General features: G+C 45.6%; 1 protein-coding gene across 1 annotated transcript in view; it reads left to right on the top strand.

The window, feature by feature from the left end:
• Positions 1-16,562, top strand: part of insrb (insulin receptor b) — a 152,756-nt gene that overhangs the window by 123,710 nt on the left and 12,484 nt on the right. Inside the window, exons 6-13 of the mRNA XM_063201094.1 lie at positions 531-739; positions 1,646-1,772; positions 2,214-2,455; positions 4,943-5,110; positions 5,525-5,723; positions 13,783-14,077; positions 14,570-14,654; positions 15,118-15,266. Coding sequence (XP_063057164.1) covers positions 531-739; positions 1,646-1,772; positions 2,214-2,455; positions 4,943-5,110; positions 5,525-5,723; positions 13,783-14,077; positions 14,570-14,654; positions 15,118-15,266 — 1,474 coding nt within the window. The remainder of the gene's footprint in view (positions 1-530; positions 740-1,645; positions 1,773-2,213; positions 2,456-4,942; positions 5,111-5,524; positions 5,724-13,782; positions 14,078-14,569; positions 14,655-15,117; positions 15,267-16,562) is intronic.

The raw sequence follows: 16,562 nt of genomic DNA, 5'->3' as shown, positions 1-16,562 counted from the left end.
AATTAATTAGAACTTGAATTTGTATTGGGTACTACTTGTTTGTTCCTGAATGGAGTTAAGATGAAATTGATCCTTTTTTTTGACAAAGCTGGCTAGACTGTTCTAAGCAGAAATATTTGTGGAAATACAAAGCCTCCGATCCAATCACACCCTCGTTCCGTCTGTGTTTGCAAAACCGGCTGATGTCAATGTCAATGAGCACAACCTGTCACCTCTCACCCTGCTAGTTAAGGTTCTTTGGAGAAAATGCACACACACGCGTGCACGCACACACACACACACACACACACACACACACACACACACACACACACACACACACACAGACACACACACACACACACACACACACACACACACACACACACACACACACACACACACACAGACACACAGTAATAATAGTAATACAAAGATTCCTCTGGAAGTGATCGTAACATAGCCCAATTTCATAACATCAAGACTTACAAGCCTACTAGCGCAGGAAGTCTGTGTAGTTCTCCTTATTTATGCACTCTTTCCCTCTCCAGGAACTACTCCTTCTTTGCCTTCGACAACCAGAACCTGGTGCAGCTGTGGGACTGGTCCAAGCACAACCTGACCATCCTGAACGGGCCCATGTTCTTCCACTACAATTCCAAGCTGTGCATGGACGAGATCCGTCAGATGGAGGCGGTGACGGGCACCAAGGACCGCAAGAACCAGATCACCAGCCGCACCAATGGAGACCAGGCCTCCTGTGAGCATTCACACGCTTTCTCTTTCCTTTTTTTTGGGGGGGGGGGGGGACTTTTTCCTGCCTTTATTATTGGGATAGAACAGTGAAGAGTGAAACAGGAAATGAATGGGAGAGATGGGGAAGAATCGAGAAATGACCAAACGCTTTCTCTTTCATTCATTTCATCACTTTGGGCAGCCGTAGCGTAGTGGTTAAGGGTCTCTGAATCTGAGTCAGCTGTTTAATGTAATGTAACTTAACTATCAATTACACATTCAATTTTACATGTCTGAGACTGTGATTTAAAAAAAGACTACATTTGAATTACATGATTTTGATTTAAAATAAAGACAATAGTAAAGAACATTCTGCATCTATTCAGTGTTATTGTTGCAGGTTCTGAGAATGTTTCCATATCCAAATGAGTCTTATATTAATGTTACGGTATCTTGCACACTTTTTACCACTTACTGTACTTTTATCTTGGGTTCCGGAAGGACACTTAGAATGGCATCTGTGTAAGAAATACTGTTGTCTACTTGCCTGTCCTTGTGAAGCTTTTTTGATCTCCCTCACCGCCACAGCAAAATGACAGCTCCCCTCCCCTTCCTACCAAGGCAAAGTGCAGTAACTACACCAACTTTGAACCTGAGGAAAATGTCTTCAAAGCCTTGATATTAAGTTGGATATTGTAGTTACTGCAAATTTGACATAACAATATACAACGTGACACATTTGGACCATAAGACAATATACAACATGACACATTTGGACCATAAGACTTTGTGACAAGATAAAGGAGGTGTAATGAAGACGATTTTCAGTCTAAACTCAATTTTGGCAAAATGTGTAGTTGCTGCACTCTGCCTTTGTAGGGTAGGGCACAGTATCCCATAATAACGCCTTTCTCCCTCTCCTCTGTTGCAGGCCAAAATGAGCCCCTCCAGTTCACCCAGGTCAAGGTGTGGCATGACAAGATCATATTGAAGTGGGAGGCGTACTGGCCCAAGGACTACAGAGACCTGCTGGGCTTCATGGTCCTCTACAAGGAGGCGTAAGTGTTTTTGAAGAAACCGATTACGGAATCGATCAAAGTGCTGGTAACGCTTTAGAATTGAGTTCAAACCAAAATTTAGAACCCATGTGTACAAAGGGGGGGGGGTTAGTAAGTTTAGGCTAAGGTCCTACCAAAGCTTACAGCAAACCTACACCCTTGTTACAATGCATCATGGGATATCATGGGTCTACCAGGTCCTCATTATAATTATATCAATAATAAAGGACTTATTGGCAGTGAACAAGAAATTGGTGAATACACGCCTAAAAATGATCAATTTTGCTGAAAACATTTCTTATAAGTCACTTGCACAGACTGTTTGGCATGTATTGGTAGCTAACATGTGAACCCAAAAACAACCTGTTATCTGTTCCCAAGCCCAGCTGCTTAACTCGCTTTAAACGCAAGCAAACAAACAACCCCCCCCCCTCTCCACAGGCTGTACAAGAACGTGACTGAGTTCGACGGGCAGGACGCCTGTGGCTCTAGCAGCTGGCAGATCATCGACAAGGAGCCCCCGGAGCGCTCTCCGTCCGTCACGGAGGTGGGTCAGCTCATCACGCAACTCAAGCCCTGGACGCAGTACGCCATCATGGTCAAGACGCAGCTGTCGGCCTCCGACGACCAGGAGGTGCGCGGCGCCAAGAGCCCCATCATCTACGTGCGCACCAACGCCACCCGTGAGTTCACTTCGTTAGCACACCTGTCCTTACGCAGTGTCTGTGTGTGTGTGGGCTTGTGTCTGTGTGGGTGTCTGTGGCTGTGTGCATCTGTGTGTCTCTGTGTGTGTGACTGTGTGTCTACAGTATGTCTACAGAATGTCTATGTAAATTACATGCAGTCTCCCACAAATGCAATTTGCATTTAATTAACTGCATCTAATTAACATTACTTATTTGTTCTTGTGTGGGGTTTTTGTTTGTCAATGTGCTTTAGTGATATACTGTACTGGTATGTGTCTACACCTGAATTCGTCAAGCATGAAATGAATGTACGTATGTACAGGTACAAGTACAGTATGTGTGTATTGCACAGTAGGTATCAGTCTCACGTAATACCTGTGCTATCTGTCCAGCTGATCTAGCTTAAATATGCCAGACATGTTCTGGCATGTCGATGTACGCCCCCTTTCCACCTCACTTGTCATTCAACAGCACTCAGTAGTATTTCATGAAACACTACACTCCAATATATATATATATGCAGCACATGTCAGTCCAAACAGCAATATGATAACTATTGCTTTCCGATTGATTTACCGGATTGCCAGGTTCCTGTAAGCTACCAGAAGTCATTTCCAAAAATATTTTCCATTCCATTCCAGCAAAGTAACACCTCTGACTAAAACTATCAACATAAGAAGAATTTATTACTACAGTGATTTCACAATAATTTTCAGTGTTTTAAAATGATAAAGGGTGCACCCGTCAGATCACTTAATGAAAGCCCTGGGCAAGCAAAAACAATTCCCAAAGCAGCAATTTTCAAATAAGTTGTCTCTCGACCTCATCATTTCATCATTGGAGAAAAAAAGGGTTGTCTAGTTTTCTCAAGTGGTCTCAAGAGCTATTCCATGAAAATGAGAAGTCCCATGTCAGTTATATAGAGCAGGGTTTCCCAAACTGGGATGCGTGGCCTGCTATAAGGCGGTGCGCGAGCTGAAACGAACAACAGCGGATGTGTGTGTTTTTATCCAGCATTAATGAACATGAAATAGTTTTTAATTGTACAGTATGGTGAATTGTATGCTGGAATGGTCCATCTGAAGTAGAGGTGCACCGAAATGAAAATTTGGGGCCGAAACCGAAACCGATTAATAATTAATCACTTGGCCGAATTCCAAAACCGAAACCAAATATTACAATTCAGTCAAAAGTTATCAAAAGTTTTTTAAATATTGGTTAAATCTACGGTTTTGGAAGTCTTCAAATGTTAGAGTAGAACTGAAATTAGTTTAATTAATGCCCATTTTCAATTCATTTTCTATTCGGCCTCTGATTCGGCCACTCAATTGGCTTTCGGCCGAAAACCGAAAGCGTCTTTTTTTGCGTTTTCGGCCGAATATTTTCTGCGGCCGAATTTTCGGTGCACCTCTAATCTGAAGTGTAGTTCAATTGGAATGAAGGCAGAAAAAAATGTCAGGTCTATTGGAAAAGAGGATTCCCCAAAACGACTGTGCATAATCCGAGGAATGTGAAGTGAATCCATACTTGCGTGGCCATCATCAGCACACCAAAATGTTTTCTTTGTGGATGCGCAAACCACATTGAAGTGTACAAGGGGGTGCGCGGGAAAAAAGTTTGGGAACCGCTGATATAGAGGGAGAAAAGTAAAACAAGCTTCTCAGCTCTCCCCCCCTTGCCACATATTTGGATGGCGTTTTTAGCACTGGCCAAGAGGCATTCTGTTTAATATGTGTGGGATGTTTTCCTAGAGACACACCTGCCGCTAGACATGCAATCTTTGGGGAAACTTGTTCATCTTACAGTGATGATTTATCCTTTCTTCATATTCATGTTACGGCATCTCCCAAAACACCTTAAGGAACATGGAAACCATGCGAGTGTTATTATTTCCGGTTTCAGGTCCAGCTTCACCATAAATCTACTATGTTGTAGTGTCTAGTCTCGGTACCATAACTTTGCGTTTGTGTTTTCCTGCTTGGGTGTAAAAATAATAATTATATCAGCCTTACAAAATCGTCCATGATATCAGTTAAAGAAATTTAAGCCATGCTCTCCATTTATTTCATTTTCCTCTTGGATTAATTGATAAAATGGCTGTACTCTACATTTCCCTCCTAGCTCCGTCCATGGTAATATAGTGTCTGTACTCTACTCTACCAGCCGGTCCATCTGGAATATTATCGCTAATATACTCTACTTTTCTCTACTCTACCAGGGTTATCCGTAATAATACCGTATCTATACGCTACTCTTCATTACTCTACCAGGTCCATCTTTAATATTGTCGTTTCTGCCCTCTACTCTTCACTACTCTACCAGGGCTATCCGTAATAATATTGTTTCTGCCCTCTACTCTTCGCAACTCTACCAGGGCTATCCGTAATAATATTGTTTCTGTACTCTATTCTTCGCTACTCTACCAGGTCTATCCGTAATAATAATAATATTGTTTCTATACTCTACTCTTCTCTACCCTGCCAGGTCCATCCGTGCCTCTAGACCCCATATCCTCCTCCAACTCCTCGTCTCAGATCATCTTGAAGTGGAAGCCTCCCACGGAGCCCAACGGCAACATCACCCACTACCTGGTCTACTGCCACAAGCAGAAGGAGGACGCCGACCTCTACACCTTTGACTACTGTCTCAAACGTAAGCCCAGGCAGACATTACATTACATTAGATTACATTACATTACATTACATTACATTACATTACATTTACATTTGGTAGACACTTTTAACTAAAGCGACTTACAAGCGAGGACATAATCAGACATTACATTGCATTACATTACAGTGCAGTACAGTGCAGTACATTATATTACATTAAATTTTTTTAATTTTTTTAAAAAAGACGCTTTTAACCAAAGCATTTGGTTTTACATTACAGTACATTGCATTACAGTCTACATTACATTACATCACATTCCGTACATTACAGTCCTTCCCATACGTTTTGTCTTCTGTCATAAATAAAGTCAAAAAGATAAAAAAAAATATATATATATCTTTTAAAAAATGAAAATAATATTTGTGTTCTTGTTCTTGTTCTCGGTGAAAACAGCCGGCAAGTTGCCGACGCGCACGCCGGCCCAGATGGACATTGAGGACCAGCAGAAGAAGAACCAGACGGAGGAGCCGGGCCAGAAGGGCCCCTGTTGCATGTGCCCCAAGACAGAGGCGCAGCTCAAGAAGGAGGCGGAGGAGGCGCAGTACCGCAAGACCTTCGAGGACTACCTCATCAACGTCGTCTTCGAGATCGGGTAAGAAAGAGACACTTCTCAAACCTCTAGTTATCATTTGTGTGTGTGTGTGTGTGTGTGTGTGTGTCTATCTGTGTCTGTGTCTGTGTGTGTGAGGGGTGTGTTGTTTTGTTATTGTATGGTATGTGGTTCAGCTCATGGTGTGTGTGTGTGTGTGTATGTGAGTATGTGACAGAGAGAGCATGGTTTAGGCCTACTGTAGGTATTGTTAAGCGTTGGGGAGAGAGTTAAGTGTCCTCTTCGAGATCGGCCAAGAGCAACCTTCTCAGACCTCTCACAAAACCTCTAGTTAGTATAGGTTGTGTGGTGTCCCTGTTGGTTGGCAAGTGTTGTTATAGTGTGTCAGGGGTGGTGGTGGTGGTGGTGGGTGTGGGGGGTGTTTGTTATTGCACTACACTGGAGGCTATGTACCGTAGTTCAGCTCAAGCTGGATTGTGTGTGCGTGTGCGTGTGTGTATTTGAGAGAGAGAGAGAGAGAGAGAGCATGGTTTAGGCCTATTGTATGTATTGTTAAGTGTTGGGGAGAGAGTTAAGTGTCATCTGCGAGATCGATCGGCCTAGAGCAACCTTCTCAAACCTCTCACAAAACCTCTAGTTGTTTCAGTTTGTGTGGTGTCACTCTTGGTTGGCAACTCTAGTAGTAGTAGGGTGTTATTGCACTGTACTGAGAGAGAGAGAGAGAGAGAGAGAGAGAGAGAGAGAGAGAGAACATGGTTTAGCCCTGCTGTACGTGTATATACTGTTGAGTGTTGGGGAGAGAGTTAAGTGTACATTGAGAGCCTGCCGGCAGTAGGAACGCTACAGATGACGAGTGATGTCTCATAATCATTTCAACCACGGAAAGTCCCTTTCAAGTCTCATCTAAGAGTAGCACTGCCAGGGGAAAGTTCAAGTTTTGGTAACGCCACACACACACACACACACACACACACACACACACACACACACAAACACTCTTAAGCACTTCATTTTTGTCATTTTTTTTCTAAATTCACTCTCTGTTCTTTCATAGGTGCGCCGGTGATGCTTAAGACACAGATCAGAGCACATTAAACACACCCAAACCAAACAGAAGGCACACACACAACACAACACACCTGCAGCAGACACACCCAGAGATACACACACACACACACACACACACACACACACACACACACACACACACACACACACACACACACACACACACACACACACACACACACACACACACACACACACACACACACACACACACACACACAGATGGTGATTGCTTGTGATCTTTGGGTCTTTTGCAATTATGATCATTGGGTTTTTCTATGGGATTTAGTTCTACACCACAGCTTTAGTCACAAACTCATAAACTGATCCACAAAATACCATCGAGATCATACAGTATGCACCATAAAAAGACGTCAGCATTGGAAATCATGGAGAGCAGTTATACAATTGAAAGGATTTTGCACATAAAAAAGGGATTTTAAATGTGAAACCTCTTCTACAGGTAGATTTACTGTACTCTGGCGTTCCAAAAGGGGGGTATTCCTAGAACATATGTCAATCTGTAAAATGTCAGTCCTGTATACGTATGTCTATGTCCTGGCATGGTATAGAGAGAAAACAAATTTTTCCTTGTATGACTTCTGCATATGAAGAAAGTGACAATAAAAGCTGATTTGACTTGAACATGGTTAAGTGATAAATCAGGCTATAATAAACTAAAGAAAGGTAAACCTGCCAACAGGTAGCTTGCATATGTCCTTTAGCTTGGAAAATGAAGAGTCTAGACTTTTATTCTTAGATGTCAAGGTCAACTTAACTTGTTTTGCTACTGAACTGCCTTCAGGGTGTCCACCTGGTCAGGGGTGGAGTCTATATGGTTCTCATGCCCCAGGAGTCACCTGCTAAGGGCCTCAGTGCTTACGCAACGCCTAGAACCATAAACACAGAAGCCTTGCTAATCTAAATGACACAAATGCCCTGCAGATACACTCTCCTCTCCTCTCCTCTCCTCTGCTCTCCTTTCCTCTCCTCTCCTAACTTCTCCCCTTTTCTTTTCCCCTCCTCTTTTTGGGTAATTTCACGTGAAATCAGACACTTTGGGACCCGACCGACACAAATTTCAATCATACTTGCTGTGCCTGTTTATTAGCAAGGTAGCACCCCAGAACTGCATTTGTGTGAATCTGACACCAATATTAAGGGAGAAACAGACTAGCAATGGTTTACATATGAGGGTAGGACACTATGCATTCAGCCTTGATTATATTAGTCAGTATAAGTCACAAAAAGATGTCTGAGGTGTTGTTTGAAAGCTCTTTTCTGGCTCTACAAATTACACAGTGTCCCAAAGTGTCTCTTTTCACATGAAATGACCCTTTCTCCTCTCCTGTGCTATCTTTTCTACTGCTTTCTCTCCCACCATCAGCCCCATCCCTTGTTATCCACTTTTCATACTCCCTCTGCTCTCTTCATCTCCGCTCTACTCTTCTCTCCCCTTTTTATCTCTTCTCTTCTCCTCTCCTATTTTCTTTTCTTCTCTTCTCATCTCCTCTGCTACTGTTCGTCTTTTCTCTTCTCCTCTCCTCTCCTCCCCTCCCCTCTCCTCTCCTCTCCTCTCCTCTCCTCTCTTCTCCTCTCCTCTCCTCTCCCATATTCTCTTCTCTTTGCCTCTCCTCTCTTCTCCTCTCCTCTCCTCCCCTGTCCTCCAATCTCCTCTCCTCTCTCCTCCCCTATCCTCTCCTCCCCTGTCCTATATCCTCCTCTCCTCTCCTCTCCTCCTATCTCCTCTCCTCTCCTCTCCTCTCCTCCTATCTCCTCTCCTCTCCTTTCCTCAGCAGGTTGTTGTTGTGAATGTGCTCCGCTCTGCTCTCTACTCTATCCTGCGCCCTACTCTGTTCTCTTTGATCTCATCTGGCAGCTTCTGCCCTCTGCAGCAGGTTGATCAGGCTAACTGCCGCACTCAGACAGGACATTACCCATACAGCTGCACTCTTGGCAGACAGGTGCGCACGTGTGTGTGTGCGCGCAATGGCATGCACAAGTGTTGTGTGCGTACATGCGTGCATGTGTGTCGTCTGCCTCTGTGTCTGTGTATGCCTCTGTGTCTGTGTCTGCCTCTGTGTCAGTGTTGAATGGGTGGCCTGAGCCATCAGTCCAGACCATGCCGTCAGCACCAGACCATGTCTGACTTGACACTAGGACAGATGCTGTGTGTGCGTGCATGCATGCCTGCCTGCATCCGTGAACGTGTGTGTGTCTGTGTGGGAGAGAGAGCGAGCCAGAGAGACAGAGACGTTAGCTTCTGACTGTGTACATCACTTAGGCAGAGGCATGAACTGGATGTACACCACATGTGTTTTCCCTGGTCTGTTTTTGTTTGAGTGATGCATATGCATTTTACTGACAACATGCGTTTAAGTTGGCCATGTTCATATGCCATATGTATGTACTGTACACAGTTATGCATCCCAACCACTGAACACACACCAGGGGAAGATTACAATTAGATCGTTTCTCTCATCTTACGAGTTTTTTTCCCCACCCGTCCATCCTCCCTCCCTCCCTCTCCCTCTCTTCTCATCCTCCCATCCCTCTTGTCGTCGTCCTCTCCCCCTCTTGTCGTCGTCCTCTCCCCCTCTTCTCCCCCTATTCTCCTCTTCTCCCCGCCTCTTCTTCTCTTCTCCCCCTCTCCTGGCGCATTATCATCCTCCCATCCCTCTCCTCCTCTCCCCCTCTTCTCGCCCTCTTCTCGCTCTCTTCTCGTCCTCCTCTCCCCCTCTTCTCCCCCTCTCCTGGTGCATTATCATGGGTGCCAGTCTAAGGGGCAATCATGCAGACCGCCATGCCTGCCATTTAGCCTCCCATCAGGGGAGCGGCCGGGTGCACAGGGCAGGGCTGCTTAATCCCCCCCTACTGCCCTTTACTGTAGTGCAGTGTAGTCCAGGGCCGCATAATCCATAAGGCCCAGCGGCACAGTGCCCAGGGGCACCAACCATTTTTGACCAGTGAGACGGCACCACAAGACACAAACTTAACAAATATTGTTTACAAAGGGAGCACCAGCGAGGTATAGTGCCCAGGGGCCACTATATTGGCTTAATACGGTCCTGGTGTAGTCTACTGTGGAGTCGCCAGCCTGCACCCAGACCCCCCCACCACACTCCAATTCCCCTCCCCCAGCGGGACAGTAACAGTAAGGGGAACAGGTTCATGAGGGGACATTCGGGAGCCAATGGGTGCGGATCAACTCAGGAGGTGACCTCACGGGGGACCAATCAGGGGGCAGGCTGCAGCACACACACACACACACACACACACACACACACACACACACACACACACACACACACACACACACACACACACACACACACACACACACACACACACACACACGCACACACACGCACGCACCAACCCCTGCATACCGGCTTCGGTACCACTGCCCAGGTGGTGCTTGGCCATGGCCAGTGAGGTCGGCTAAACCCGGTGACCCGTTGTCCGTCATAAAACATTCCACATGCCGCCGGCCGTATCTCTGGGGGGGGCGTGTACCAAGTCTGCTAGTTGTGTCCGATTGGTCTCTCTTACAGTACAGTGTGTGCTGCATAAATCCCAACTAACAGATAAGCCACTTTTTTAAAAATGTGTTTTTTGGGATTTTTATGCCTTTGTTATTATGACAGGACAGTAGAGAGAGACAGGAAATTAGCGGGGAGAGTGAGAGAGACGGCGAGACCTCGGGCCGGAATCGAACCCGGGTCACGTGACCAGTGTAGTGTAGCAGTCGAGTGCCCAGCTGAATGAGCCACGGCTGGGCCAAAGACAAGACACTTCTGAACAAGCTGTCACAACCTACGGCAGGGGTGGGGAACTTTCTCATTCAAGGGGCCTCTTCAAATTCCTCCAAGGGTTGTGCTATGAGCTCAAACCAGGATTTCCCCCTGCACTTTAGGCCTACTGTATATTGAAAGCAGTCACCTGTAAAACAAAATACTCCACCTTCTCTAGGTCTCCTTATTATAACTTAACTGTATTGCAAATGTACAGCTCCAGGCCTTTTTATTAGAATACCATGAAAAAGTTGATTTATTTCCATAATTCCATCAATAATGTTAATCTGTCATGGATTGTAGATGCATGGCCCAGTTTTTTAACTATTCCAATCATTATTTTTTTTCTTTTTATATGCGTTGGCCTTCCAGCTCAAAAAACCCATGAATTGGGGAATTCGCATTATTAGAATATTGTTATAAAATCACATTTTTCTTCATCAAAATTCGGGTCACATTAAATCAGTTGAAATTTGGTACTTTCTACATAACATGCAATGGTCAATACTTGGTTAGGACATTCTCTGTCTTCATAATGGCCATGATGCATTTAACATTGAAGTCAATGGCAAAAACAGTGCATGGGAGTTATGGAAGCCCAGATATCCTTGATGCTTTGCTGTCAGCTGTTCTTGTTTGTTGACCTGGTGCCCCACACTTCCCTCTTCAATATACCCGAAGATTTCCATGCCACGTTTTGGTGTTAACTCACCAGTTTAATTCTAACTCAACAGAAATTAAACCCCATTCATTTTCAAACGTGGCATGGAAATCAACTTTTTCATGGTATTCTAATAAAAAGGCCTGGAGCTGTAATTTCTCAGATTCCTTTACAAAATGTGCAATATTTCATGTGAAGCTGCATAACATTAAAATTATAACGGGGGTTCGGATAAAACGGCCTCAAGGGCCATATATACGGCCCTCGAGACATGGGGGGGGGGGGGGGGGGGCATCTTTCCATTCCCACCCTCTGGTCACTTGTTATTACAAACTTTTCTACAGTATTTGCTCTGTGTCTGCCCTTTGTCATTTTGTGGTGTCCTTGTTATGTAGTGTCGTGCCACTGCCACCCACCATGTAGGTCCCCTTCACAGAGAGCTCACATTCCATCTCAACTTTGACCCAATTTCATGGAGCCTGTTTTTTTGTTTTGTTCTAAGCACCGTACATCGCAGTGGGGCTCCATTGTGATCGCAGAAATAGCTGGGTGAATCGGGAAGGGGGGGGGTTGAATTGGGAAGGTGGGGGTGGAGGTTCATTGGGGTGTCGCGCCTTTTTCCTCGTAATATTAGCACGGCTGCTTGGCCTCCTGCTTCAATAACACCCCAACGACATCTTCACCCCTTTACTGTTTACCTACCTTAAAGTTAACGGCTGTGTGTGTGTGTGTGCGTGCGTGCGTGCTTGTGTGCTTGTTCTATGCTGTGTGTGGAACCGTTTGCTTCTGTGCTGGCTGAATGCTGTGGGGAGCGATTTGCTCTGAACGTGCATTGGCCGTTAATTTCACACGTGCTGCAGAACAGTGCTGAGAGACCCAGTAGTAGCACCATGGAGAATGTGTGAATGTGTGTGTTTGTATGTTGGGATGTGTCCACACTGTACGCAAATGATTGTGCACATGTGACTCATGATGTACTACATGGCTGTCTATGTAAACATGAGAGAGAGAGGCAGAAGTGTTACTTGATGAACATACAATAAGATTGAATGTCGGCACAACAGTGTTGGGGGCGGGTGGGGGGGGGGGTGTCTGTGTGATTGTGTGTCACATACAGTAGTGGCGTAAAAATGTGTGTGTGTGTGTGGGGGGGGGGTGGCGTCTGAATCAGGACAGATAATATAGTACCTAATTGTCAATTAATAATACCATTCATAATGCATAAACAATGTATTCATCGCAATGATATTGGTGGGGAAGTGTATTGGCTCTATCTGATTAACAGGAGGGGGTTAAATCACCCCTATGTGGAAATAGTCCTCCTCGCCACAATTATAGCCATTGGCTGCCGTTCATAACTGTCAACCAGGTGACTGTGTTCTCCATGATGCAGTCTCCTAATACGCTGTGCAGTGGGATGCTGAATGCTGTAACTCTGTGGCACACATCCCCAGTCAACATGCAGGACAACTGCTGATTTAAGTTCTCAGTGACAGGAGTCCACACACTTGAAATCCTTCCATTGCATTGTTTCCGTGACAGAACAACGTTGCGGCCATGGTGTGAACCCGAAGAAAACATTGTCAACGTTGATGAGTTACGCTCTTGTCATGGAATAAATGTAATGGAAGGAATGGATGTCAAGTGTGCGTATTGTGCGGACTTGCCGTCATGCAGGCCCTCTGTGCCACAGGCAACAGGCTCTCGCTCTCTCTCTCTCTCTCTCTCTCTCTCTCTCTCTCTCTCTCTCTCTCCCTCCCCTCTGCAAATTCTCCACAGCAGACTGTGTACACTACTGTATGGCGCTCCCAAATGCCGGAGCCGTTTAGAGACACGGCTCAGCCAAAACGCCAGAGCCGTACAGCTCTGCAAAACGCTTCACAAGATCGCCCTCTAGTGGCGTATAGTCTTCATGTCATGTATTTTGGCTATTGTTTAAAGAGAAGCAATGCGTCCTGGATAGAGAGGTCAGTGTGATGGTAGGAAGATGCCCATGGGGATGTGGTGTGTGCAGGGGCGCCGCTAAAAATGTTGGGCCCCATGAAAGATTCAAATTTTGGGCCCCCAAAATGACAAATTATGTTATCAGCATCCTTCCAAGGGACCTGTCAGTGCTGTTGGGCCCTTAAAATCTGTACCACCTTTCCCCCCCTCGCGGCACCCTTGGGTGTGTTTTACCTTCACCAATCTTCACAAACCTAATGACTGTTCAATGACCAGATGGAAATCTGTAGGTCATCTCAATTTTTGTCATTGAGTACCGTAGAGAAGAGTAACTTTATTAAAATGCAGGTGTGAAGTATCTTACTTTAATACACATAATGCCCACACATTTAAGGACATTTAAAACACATACAGTATAACACAGGTAAAGTCAGGGATGGGAAAAATAAAAACTAAAGAAAAAAAAAGGCAATGTGCAAAAACATATTCATGACTGTGTCGGACCATTTGTCTGACAGAAACAGGTTTGCTTTTGGAGGGTTTTCACAAAACGTTCTGTAGGTCTGTGGACCGACCTATGCTCACTCTGACCATACTAATCTCTGTGTTTTTCCTATTTTTTTCCATCCATCAGGCCATCAAACAGACGTCGTCGGCGCTCTATACCGGTAGGTGTGGCCAACGCCACCCTCCCAAACTTCCTGACCACCACGCCCCCCAGCAGCAGCAACAACGACAACAACAACGCACTCCTGCCCGAGGACGTGGACATGGTGGCGGGTCTTGGCCTCGGACCTGGACCTGGACCTGGCCCCCTGCAGCCGGGGGGAGACCCAGAGGACAGGGAGCCCGGCCAGCGACTGGTGCTGACCGTCTCGGGCAAGGAGATGGCCGTCGTCTCCAACCTGCAGCACTTCACCAGCTACCAGGTCTGTTGGTCACCGTTCGTTCACTTCACTTCGCTTCACGCCATCGTTAAAACTTAACTGCCATAATTCTGACACTACTAAACTCACACTGCTACGACATTACACAGGGCCTTTAGTAATACATTCTGACTTGATCATTGCCATTCTGGTAACAGCAAATTTATAACAGGGGCATGTCATGTCTTTCTGGGCAATCTTTTCTGGGGTGCATTTCTGGAAGTGTAGCTGCTAGCTAACTATGTTGGTTGCAATGCAATTTCCCATTGGCAGCTACCGAAGTTCCTAACTGCTAACAACTACGCTTTCCAGAAATGCACCTCTGTTTTGTTCATAGAAAGAGTGCATTTGCTGACCATTCCACCGGCAAATGTATACAACTTGGTGGTGGAGTGAACAGTGCGCAGGATCCTTCTTAGTTTCTCGTTCTGTGACGCACATTGAAATTGAAATGCACTATACGTAAAGTTGCACTTGTGTTGTCTTTCCCATCAGATCGAGATCCACGCCTGCAACCACCCCGAGGACAGCAAGCGATGTAGCATGGCCACTTTTGTCAATGCACGCACACTACCAGAGCGTGAGTAGTGGACACACACACACACACACACACACACACACACACACACACACACACACACACACACACACACACACACACACACACACACACACACACACACACACACACACACACACACACACACACTCTCACACAGACACACACACACACGCACCCTACCAGAGCGTGAATAGTGGACACACACACACGCACACACACCCCCTACCAGAGCGTAGGTAATGGAGTCGGACACACACACACACACACACATGCACACTGTGTGTGTGTGTGTGTGTGTGTGTGTGTGTGTGTGTGTGTGTGTGTGTGTGTGTGTGTGTGTGTGTGTGTGTGTGTGTGTGTGTGTGTGTGTGTGTGTGTGTGTGTGTGTGTGTGTGTGTGTGTGTGACAAAAGAGTACCAAAAACTACTCTAATTGTTGTAGGCTGATGCTAACTGGTGTGTTTGTGATTCCTCGTGTGCAGCCAAGGCAGATGACATCGCGGGCAAGGTGACCCATGAGATTCTGCAGGAGGAGCCGGAGTTTGTCTACGTCAGATGGGAGGAGCCAAAAGCCCCCAACGCCCTCATCATCCTCTACGACGTTAACTACAAGAGGATCTCCGACACCGATGTATGTAGTAGTACTACCAAACATCCTCTAGTACAGCAAGATACTTCAAGTCTGTGCTTTTCCTGGATCCATGTGATGTCAGGTGAACGCCCCTTTAGGAGACCTTTGCTCAGGGGCCCTTTGGAGACTTTAGGTTGAGAATGAATGGAGTACCCTTGGCGCTGTAGATGGCGGTAGCGCACATCTTATGCAAACCATCACCAAATGCCACAGAAAGAGAAGAAGAAGGAGGGGACAAAGCCCCCTTAGGAGACCAAACTTGAGCACACTCCATTACATTGGATGGGCAGAGTTTGAATTATCTTACTCTACTAGAAGATGTTTGGTACTACTGTACCATGCTGGACCTCAGTGTCAATGGGACTGTGTGTTTAGAGCAAATGCAGAAAATGTGTTGACGTTGTTTCGGAGCTATAAATGGGGCAATAAATGGGGTAAAAGAGGGGATAACATGAAACATTACATTTGAATGTTCTATTTAAAAAAAAAAGATATTTTTTTGGGCTTTTAGACTTTGTTATGGACATGACAGTACGAGAGATAGACAGGAAGTGAATGGGGAGAGAGACGGGTAGGGGTCGGCCAAGGACCCGGGCTGGGAACCTGGGTCGAACCCGGGTCAGCCGCAGGGCAGGCGAGTGCTCTAGCGGATGGCCACTCCAGGGCCGAAACATTTTAACGTTCGATCAGAAGAACGCCTCCTAACGGCCAAAATATTTTTGCTGCGGCTTCTCTTCTGTATAGAGTCAATTGTCAGCCGTTCAACTGCCATTGTGTGGTTTATCTGCAGTGTGCACCTGCCGTGATCATCAAATTTGTGAATACTCTCCTATAGTTAGATGTGATGACTCAGAAAATTCAATCCAGTGTCACGTTTGTTCTGGCTATTCACCGAAACAGCTTATTTTTTCCCCAATCCTTGTTACCTTTCTCTGACACGTAAGTGTTATTTTTGGTTGTTTTTGGCCTCGCTCCGCCGCCTCTTTTTGACAAGAACAAAGCGATAAACAAATAATGAAAACGGCATTAAGGCCAATTTGCGGGGAGCCGCCAGTGTTCTCAGTTGCCATGGAAACCACATGACTTGGCAGGACTGTGGCAGCAGCATATTAATCCTGAAGCCACTTCGACTGCAGATGGTAGGAAGCAATCTTGGTTAATATGAGGACATTGAAGACATGCCTTTTTTTTTCATTGCTCATTTGACTCTTTACCTCTGCCTTTTTTTTGGTGCAACTCGATAACTTTTCACAATTATCAAATCAAAACAACAACGCTGATCCCACCCACTCTGGC

Source organism: Engraulis encrasicolus, chromosome 6, assembly GCF_034702125.1.
Source record: "Engraulis encrasicolus isolate BLACKSEA-1 chromosome 6, IST_EnEncr_1.0, whole genome shotgun sequence".
Taxonomy (NCBI): domain Eukaryota; kingdom Metazoa; phylum Chordata; class Actinopteri; order Clupeiformes; family Engraulidae; genus Engraulis; species Engraulis encrasicolus.
This window is presented reverse-complemented; position numbering and strand designations above follow the sequence as displayed.